Raw genomic sequence first — 9,367 nt, forward strand, 5'->3', positions numbered from 1 at the left:
GGCATTTTCTGTCTCCACCGGCGTTTTTACTGCCGGGCCATACATGGCCTTTATGCCGATCAGAGCTATCGTTCAGCCATCAATAGAACGGCGGGCGGCGGCGGTGTGATCTGCAGAGGCGCGGATCCACTCAGGGTGTTTGGACTTTGTGCACCGATATAATCCTGCAGTTCGCTGTCTAATCGGCTCAAACTGGTACGAGGCCGATCACTGAGCATGGTTCGAAACAAACAGGCGCTGATCGGACGGATTGCGCCTTTTCTCACCGCAATATTGACGAATTGAACGTGGATTCATGCGTCGCAAATAATTTGCAATTTTTATCCTGGGACTAAAGTTCTGAAAGAAAATGCGTCTTTTTATTTTAAAGACTGATTCTTCTCGCCCTTCATGTGGAGAAAAGACTAGGTTCTGAACTGGGGCTGTCCGTCTAGTGCATTTTTCCTAATAAATACCGATTTTCTACCTAAGTTGTTAGACTCGATCAATTCTTCTGCAGCGCCAATTCGATATTTTTCGACATATGAATGCATTCGGCGCATTTTAATTGACCACCAATTAGTGATAATCGGTGGTCAATTACAGATTTTATTCAGTACAGGCTCATTTACTACAGATTTATTAGCTCAGCTTACATTCTAAATAAGTTTCAATCCGTGCTGTCATATCGCCATGATATCAGTACATTTCAATGCCTAATCTCGTAAGTAACTATCGGGGAAATTGCCCGAGACAGGGCTTCGCCGCTCGTAGCCCGTGGCGGCCGGATCTGCGATGGGGACACACGCCTGACAGGCGCCACAGACACGCTAATCGTCCACCAGACATGCGCCGTGCCATTACTCATCAAACATGTACATAAGCCTGTTTTGGTGCGAGAAAGTCCCGGGATTCCTCACATTCCGGTGGTGAGCGATCCAGTGCTCGGGTTAGGCCAATTGTAATTCTGTTAGGTAATGGGATTACATGAATTAGCCTCGTAAGCTGCTCTTATTTTCGAAGGTGCTTTAGTAGGGGTAAGCGAGTGAAGCTGTATCAGCATAATGATTTAGATCCTAACAAGTGTTTTCCAAAGACAGATTTCTTTGAAGCAGCTAGCTAGGTGTCTGGACTGGTGAGGAACGTCCTTGCCGATGCAATCATAGATCCGGTGAGTGCTGGGACAAAGGATCGTGTTCAGTGCCCTCTGCGAGTTTCCCATCCGGCACAGTCGGAATTACCGTCCCAAACGAGAAGTACCTATCTGCTCTAACGTGTGACCTTCAGCCCTCATGCACCGAGAGGAACGCATAGCACTAATTTTGGAACGGATTAGGATACTTCTTTCTCAAAAGGTCTATTCAAATAGTTTAGCAGTTCGATGTTGTCCCTATTAAACATGATAGCTGACAGTCTTGCTAGCAGTCATGCCTATCACTGTCTCAGATCTTATCTTCATTAGCAATTTATATTATTAGCCCAGTAAACATGCCGACGTCGGCCCGACGTCGGCCGACGTCGGGGTGACGTCGGCAACTAGGCATCGGCCGACGTCGGGTCCAACCTCGGCACGACGTCGGCTTGATGTCGGATATGCCCGCATGTACCGACGTCCAGCCGAGGTCCAGCTGACGTCGGGCCGACGTCGGACCGAGATCAATTGCTGAGATCCAGCCGACGTCGGGCCGACGTCGGGGCGACGTCGGACCGACATCGGCCGCTGTTTTGACCGTTAAAATAATATAAAATACATGTTTCATGTTTCATAAACATTGTGGGGTCGCCCTTTCCAATAAGTGTCACGTAACAGCAATGGGACCAGGGACTCTATATGAACTGGAGCTGGACCCAGGGTCCCAGGGTGCTCGCCAAGAAGACCAATGTCTCCATCCTATCATTCTTCCGGCTCTGAAATGGTCTTGTCAGACCGAAAGGGCATAACCCAACAAAACAAACTGAAACCGCCATCTGGCTGCGTGGTGTAGGGTGGTTAGCGAACTAACCTCGCGGTAAAATGACACGGGGTTCGAATCCCATCGCCGGCCGATGCTTTTGGCGTGTTGTCCCAGTAAACATGCCGACGTCGGCGACTGGGGGGCTCGAATCCCGCCGCCGGTTGATATTTTTGGCGCGTTGTCCCAATAAACATGCCGACGTCGGCCCCGTCGGTCCAACGACAAACGATCTCGTCAACCTCGGCAAACGACCTCGGCCCGACGTCGGCTGGGCGTCGGAACATGCGGGCATATCCGACGTCCAGCCGATGTCGGGCCGAGGTTGAACCGACGTTGGGCTGACGTCGGCATGTTTACTGGGAGGCGCTTACTCTTGCACAAATACGCAAATTGTGCGCACTTGTGCAAATACGTGGTCATTAAAGACGTTAAAGAATAGAAAAAGGTGCTCATTCGGCGCGGTTTTCTTTTGTATTTAATTATCATACTGCTTTACGCGGTCAGCCGCACTCGTTACTCCACAGTCCACCAAGACTGACACGGAGAAGCGACACGAACTATTTTGACTTGGTTGGTCCGTGTAGACGATACGGTGCAGTGGCAAGTGCGTGTGCGAGGTTCCATCGACTGAACCCACCTCCGTGGTTCTCTCGAGGTTGTTTCGGTAGCCGCTATTAGCCGCGACGAGCAAATGTGCGACATGTGTTTTACATTTAGTTGTTGCGCTTCACAGTTTACGGTGATGGCCGATGGGGTGTCAAGCCACGTTAAATTTATCTTTATCTTTTGTTTCTAAAAAAAAACTTGGCAGGCACGCTGCTCACGAGATTTTTCGAAACGTGAGGAGCGCAAGGTCCATCCGAATGGATGGTGAGGACGAGGATATCCGTAACGACCATGTTGTAAAATGTAGGTATACCTAAGAAAAATAAATGCGAAAGGCGAAAGTCGGAGCGCTCCAATAAGTTTCAGTCCGACAGTACTTTCGGCTATAAACGTTTCGGGAGAGGGCCACCTGCTATACGATTTCGTCAGACGTTACATCTTGCACTTTACAAAAAAAGGACATTATTCTTGTCTACCTTTCAGCTCCCCGTGGTCAAAATCCTTACAGATACCCTGGTGTGAACTGTGAAGTCTCGTCATTATCAAAATTCCAACAATGAGTCGCATTTTAGCTCAGCTTCCGTCACGAAGGCTGCGTGCCGGGACCGGCCGTATCAATATCTTCGCATGACGTGGCAAAAGACGGAACAGCCGTCCAGAAAGACCGGTAGCAGGGCCGGTCACGGTCGGCTTTCCGCGGCGTACGCCAGCGGACAGCGGATGTGCTGTCCGCGGACAGTGTCCCGTGTCCTGTGTCCACCCCGGCGCACCTGTGGCGGGCGCCACGCGACACGGCTCCTCAGCACCGCAACACGGACAATTTAGTACCGCAGCTGAGCGCGCAATGAGCGAGAATCGCGACGCTCCGGTAGTTAGAATAAGCCGGTGAAATGGCGTACCAGGAGCCGACCAGAATAGTGGACGGTTCAGAGAACTGTGGATGATGACTCGACTTGCTGAATGAGGTGTGCGGTGTGCACCGGAAAGACGATGTATTCTGTTGCCATGGTGGATTGTGACAAAAAAATGGCTGTGTCGTGTGACAGCAACGAGCTGCATTAACTTTTTGTTGCTCGTTGATACCAAATGCATAGCGATCATGTGCACCAGGGTTGGCATTTTTGCCGGCAAAAACTAGTTTATGCCATTTGCCGGTTTAAACCGGTTTTAACCGGCAAAAAGTGGCAAAAACTGGCATAAACTCAGAAATATCACAATGCTATGCCTAGACATGATTTTGAACAGGAAACATTTTAAAGGAAATAGTTCACTTTCACGAAATTATTTTTTTTGCAATGGATTTGTGATTTTTTATGTTCAAAATGATCAGCAAAGAAAATAAAACCTTTTTACAGCAAAAGATTATTTTCTATATTTTTGATATAGGAAGAACTTTTCAGTTTCTGTAAGGCACACGCGATCCAGTATGAAAAGAGCATGGATCCCGAAAATTCTTAGAAACTAGAGAAATTATCGCGGCCACCGGCATTTGGGCGATCTGCTCGTGCTTTTGTTACTGGAGCGCCTCACTGGAGCGAATTTCTCTAGAGTTCTCGTAGATAATTTCTCTAGTTTCTGAAGAATTTTCGGGACCCATGCTCGTTTCATACTGGATGCGAATATATGCAAGGCACACATCCTCAATGCAAGACACATTTTTCGGGACGAGAAATAGAATATCTTTGCCTAGGGTGATCGTTGGGCTGTAAAAGCTCCTGATTTATGCTCGTCTCAGCCCAAGCTACGGAACTGCTATTCCAGTTCAAAACCCATGTTAAAATGTGAACTATTTCCTTTAAGGAGAATTCGGTGAAAGCTTTATGAGCTCTATGCTTTCAAACAGAAGTGACATTAACCATTGAAATGTTTCATACCTAACTCAGAAACATTTTCATGGGCTATCCATAAGGAGCTAGTAAGATCCCTTTTGGGGGTGACAAATGAGCCAGTGCAAGGGTGACTGGGTGAGTCCTGCACAATCAGAAGTGCGAAGAGGTACCTATCTGCCACTGATATGCGCACGGCACCGCATGACACCCTACTTACCGTGGCCGCCTTGTCCCACTCTCCCCTTACATGGAAATACATTACGTTGTGGATGTCTACCGACATGCATAGACATTTTACGCAGGGATAAGTAATCAGGCAACTTCAGAATGTTTAGTGCATCTATATAACTACCTGAAATGCATTTGTACATTTTGTAGTCTGTGTCTTAGTCATTGCGTGGTTCGAGCGATGATGGTGCGCGTCGTATTGCGAGCCAGGGTCTTATGGCGACGGTGAGTCGGCGGAGGGAGAAATTGATCAGCCTTTGTCTAGGGTTCAGAATGACGTGATATGACGTGATATGACGTGTACAGAGGTATGATCTAGGCTAATGTGGTGAAGCCGGGCAGTGCGCTCCGGGACACGAGCGGGTACGGGTGTGAATAGAGGCATCTGAGTGTACTGGACTTTTTGCATTACTACAAGCTATTTCGGCAACCATGTCACAGGAAAGCGCTGTGGCAAGTTCGGCGCTGGACATGCGGCTAATCCCCGAGTTCGATGGCGGTAACGCCTCTGTGGAAGAGTGGCTGGATAAGACGGAGCTCGTCTGTCAGCTGCGCGGAGTGTCCGACATTCAAACCGTCGTCCCCCTACGGTTGACCGGCGGAGCCTTCAGCGTCTACCAGCAGCTGAAGCCCGAGGAGAAGCTGCAGTACTCTGCCGTCAAAGCTGCCCTGCTGCGGGCGTTCGCTGTGGATAAGTTCCAGGCGTACGAGGAGTTCACGGCGAGAAGACTTCGTGTCGGCGAGAGCGTCGACGTCTACCTGGCAGACCTGCGGCGGCTGGCCTCCCTGTTCGGCGGGCTCGGCGACACGGCGCTGATGTGCGGCTTCGTGGCCGGTCTCCCGGATGCGGCGAGGCATACCTTGAGGGCCGGCTGCCGCATGGAGAGCCTGACGCTGGCCGAGCTGGTGGAGCGGGCTCGGGCGCTGATGGCAGAGAATGCCGTCGCTGCAGCCGCTGCCGCCGCTGCGCCGGCCCGTTCCCGCCACACGCCGGCGTCATCACGGTGTTACCGCTGCGGTCGAGCCGGTCACTTCGCTCGTGACTGCCGGGCGGAGAGGAGAGCGGACATCATCTGTTTCCGGTGCGAGCAGCCAGGACACGCCGCGGCACGCTGCCCGGAACGGATGCCGGGAAACGCGTCAGGAGAGGCGGTGTCTGCGCCAACCTCCTCTCGGGCAGCCCAAGAGTAAGAGGCGCGCTACCGACGGTGCAGCTGCTGGTGAATGGGCAGCGCAGAGTGGCTGTTATCGACTCGGGCTGCAGCTGCACCATCATCCACGAGTCGTGCTGCGCGAGCTGGAGACGGTGCGGCGTGACTGTAATGGCCGTCAACGGGTCCCGGCTGCCAAGCAGCGGAGTAACGGAGGTGGCGGTTCAGCTGAAGAGCGGCGGGCCCGCGGTGACGCTCAGCGCCGTGGTAGTGCCGGACAAACCACTGGGCGTGGATATGCTGGTGGGGATGACCGGCATCGCGGCGCTGGGCGGGGTGACAGTGCGGGCGGCGGACGATGTGGTGTTCGGTGCCAGCGAGAGGCCCGACGTGGCCGTGCCGGGCCCGGGAGGGGTGCCGCCGCGATGCAGCGCCGTGACGCCCCCGGCGTTGACCGTGGAAGAGCGAGACTTCACGGTCACTTATGACGCGAAAAGTCAACACTGGACGGTGGCGTGGAAGTGGCGGAACGGGGCGGAGCCAGGGTGCCTGAGGAACGGTGTCCCCCAGTACGGCGTGCCGGCCGAGGCACGGCAGGAGTTTGATGCTGAACTCCGTACATGGATCGACAACGGCTGGCTGGAGCCGTACGACGAGACGGTGGACGGGCCGCCGCGCGGGCTGATCCCTCTCATGGCTGTTGAACAGCAGAACAAGACTAAAGTACGACCAGTCTTAGACTGCCGCGAGCTCAACAGCCATGTGGAGGCACACACGGCCGACGCTGACGTATGTGCCGACACGCTGAGGAAATGGCGGCGGCACGGGGCCAACGTCGCCGTCGTCGACCTGAAGAGGGCGTACTTGCAGCTCAGGACCGATCGTCGGCTGTGGCCGTTTCAGACAGTCGTGATTGATGGCCAAAGGTACGCTCTTACCCGTGTCGGATTCGGGCTCAACGTCGCGCCTCTCATCATGAAGGCGGTGGTGCGGACGGTGCTGCAACAGGACCCAGTGATGCAGGGCGCCGTCATACCGTACGTCGACGATCTGTGCGTCAATGAGGACGTGGTGAGCGCGGAGCGCGTGATCGCCCACTTCGCGAGCTATGGGCTCCAGTGTAAGCCGCCGGAGCGGGCTGCGGACGGAGCGCGGCTGCTGGGACTGCGTGTGGAGCCAGTCGGGGGTGGGCTGGCCTGGAGGCGTGACAACCCAGTCGGCTCACCGCCCGCGGCAATGACGCGGCGCTCCGTGTTTTCATGGTGTGGTCGTATCGTGGCGCACCTGCCGGTCTGCGGTTGGCTGAGACCAGCGACAGCGTGGCTGAAGCGTCGTGTCAACTCTCTCACACGCGGGTGGGATGACGTCACACACGACGCGGCCCTGCGGGAACAGCTGAAGCACGTGGCTGAGCGACTGGCGAGCGAGGACCCGGCCCGTGGGCAGTGGTGCGTGACTGGGCACCGCGCCGTACTGTGGACGGACGCCAGCTCGATAGCCGCCGGCGTCGTGCTGGAGAGCGAGGGAGGTGACGTCATCGAGGACGCGTGCTGGCTCCGCCGGGACGAGGCCACCCACATCAACATGGCGGAGCTCGACGCCGCCGTGCGGGGCATCAACCTGGCCCTGGCGTGGGACATGAAGACCATCGAGCTGAAGACGGACTCCGCCACTGTTCACCGGTGGGTCAGCGACGCTCTGAGCGGGCGCGCGAGACTGCGAACCAAGGCACATGGAGAGATGCTTATCCGCCGGCGGGTCGACGTCATCAGGCAGCTGGTCGCAGAGCTGGGCATTTCTCTCACCGTGTCTCTAGTCCGCTCGTCTCAGAACCGTTCGGACACGCTGACCCGAGTGCCGTCCCTGTGGTTGCGTCAGGACTCGCAGCCAGCGGACCAGCGGCCGAGCGATGGACAGCCAGTGGCAGCAGCGGCAGTGGTTGGATCGGAAGTGGGAGACGGCGGCGGCGCCGTTACCGTGGACTTCCGACAGGCCGTCACTGACGTACATGTCAGGGCGGGTCACCCGGGTGTCCGACGAACGCTGTATTTCGCGCGTCGGGATGTGTCATCGTCGATTTCCCGGAAAGTGGTCAGGGAAGTGGTGACGGCCTGTGACGTCTGCCGCGCGGTTGACCCGGCGCCGGTGACCTGGAGGCACGGGTCGCTGGCTGTGGAGGGGACGTGGGACCGGCTGGCCATCGATGTCACGCACTACGGTGGTCAGTCCTACTTGTCGGTGATAGACTGTGGCCCGTCACGGTTTTGTGTGTGGAGGCTGCTGCGGCGGTCGGACGCGGCGACAGTCACGAGTGAACTCGAACAAGTGTTCGCGGAGCGAGGCGCACCGGCTGAGCTTCTGGCGGACAACGACACCGCTTTCCGCAGTCGTCAGTTCGCCGCTTTCGCTGCCCGCTGGGGAGTGCTGCTGCGTTTCCGCGCAGTGCATCGCCCCAGCGGGAACTCCATCGTGGAGCGGAACCACCGCAGTGTCAAAGTGATCGCGGCGCGGAAGAAGTGTGGCATCGGAGAGGCCGTGCACCTGTACAATATCACGCCCCGTGACGGCGGGACGGCGGCTGAGGCGCCCGCCAACGGCATCTACCGCTACCCTGTGAGGGACGCCGTGAGACAAAGAGCTACCGCCGGAGCGTCCGAGGAGGCCGTGATAGGACGGCCGCCAGCCCGGCGGGAGGGCGACTTCCAGGTGGGGGACGCCGTGTGGGTGAGGCGGCCGGGCACCCGCTGCACCGAGCGGTCGGTTCGAGGAACGGTGTCTGGCGTGGTGTCGCCGCAGGTGGTTGAAGTGGGCGGCGTGCCTTGGCACATCAGAGACCTCCGCCACTGCGGTGACACCGGGGGACCAGCAGCAGGCCCTCGGACCCCCGACCGGGGCAGCGGGGGCCCACAGGAAGCGGAGGAGGACCGTGCCGGGTCCCCGATCGTCATGACATTCGGTTATGAGGGCGATGGCGCGCCGGGGCGCCCGGTGGAGGAGGCTGATGATGCGGGTGGTGAATGCGGCCGGTCTGAGAGCGACAGCGGCGAAAGGGTGGTGCGCCGAGGTCAGCGTAATCGGCGGCCGCCTGACTTCTTCGGCCACGTGGTGCCGATTGATGCGTTAAACAGCAGCAGCGGAAGTGATGATCTTGAGGATCAGGGTGAGGTGTAGTCTGTGTCTTAGTCATTGCGTGGTTCGAGCGATGATGGTGCGCGTCGTATTGCGAGCCAGGGTCTTATGGCGACGGTGAGTCGGCGGAGGGAGAAATTGATCAGCCTTTGTCTAGGGTTCAGAATGACGTGATATGACGTGATATGACGTGTACAGAGGTATGATCTAGGCTAATGTGGTGAAGCCGGGCAGTGCGCTCCGGGACACGAGCGGGTACGGGTGTGAATAGAGGCATCTGAGTGTACTGGACTTTTTGCATTACTACACATTTCAAATTCATTCCTAACTAGTAAAGTTATAGGTTTGGCCATCTGAGTTTTAGCCAGTTTTTGCCAGTTCTTGCCACCAGGGTTTCTGCCAGCCGGTTTAAACCGGTTAAAACCACTGGCAAAAACCAGTTTTTGCCACCCCCTGCCAACCCTGATGTGCACCTTTTCTTGAGAAGAGA

At 55.9% G+C, this 9,367-nt stretch overlaps 2 protein-coding genes across 2 annotated transcripts; both read left to right on the top strand.

Annotated features, from left to right (window-relative positions):
* Positions 1 to 5,029: 5,029 nt before the first annotated feature.
* On the top strand, positions 5,030 to 5,801 carry LOC122364570. The gene is made up of 2 exons (XM_043335082.1): positions 5,030 to 5,701; positions 5,774 to 5,801. Exons 1-2 carry the CDS (start codon positions 5,030 to 5,032, stop codon positions 5,786 to 5,788), a joined length of 687 nt encoding a protein of 228 aa, XP_043191017.1. The 3' UTR covers positions 5,789 to 5,801.
* A 118-nt stretch (positions 5,802 to 5,919) lies between these two features.
* On the top strand, positions 5,920 to 8,919 carry LOC122364556. The gene has a single exon (XM_043335053.1). It carries the CDS (start codon positions 5,920 to 5,922, stop codon positions 8,917 to 8,919), a length of 3,000 nt encoding a protein of 999 aa, XP_043190988.1.
* Positions 8,920 to 9,367: the final 448 nt, after the last annotated feature.

Source organism: Amphibalanus amphitrite, unplaced genomic scaffold (genome assembly GCF_019059575.1).
Source record: "Amphibalanus amphitrite isolate SeventyFive unplaced genomic scaffold, NRLGWU_Aamphi_draft 000683F_arrow, whole genome shotgun sequence".
In the NCBI taxonomy this organism is placed as follows: Eukaryota; Metazoa; Arthropoda; class Thecostraca; order Balanomorpha; family Balanidae; genus Amphibalanus; species Amphibalanus amphitrite.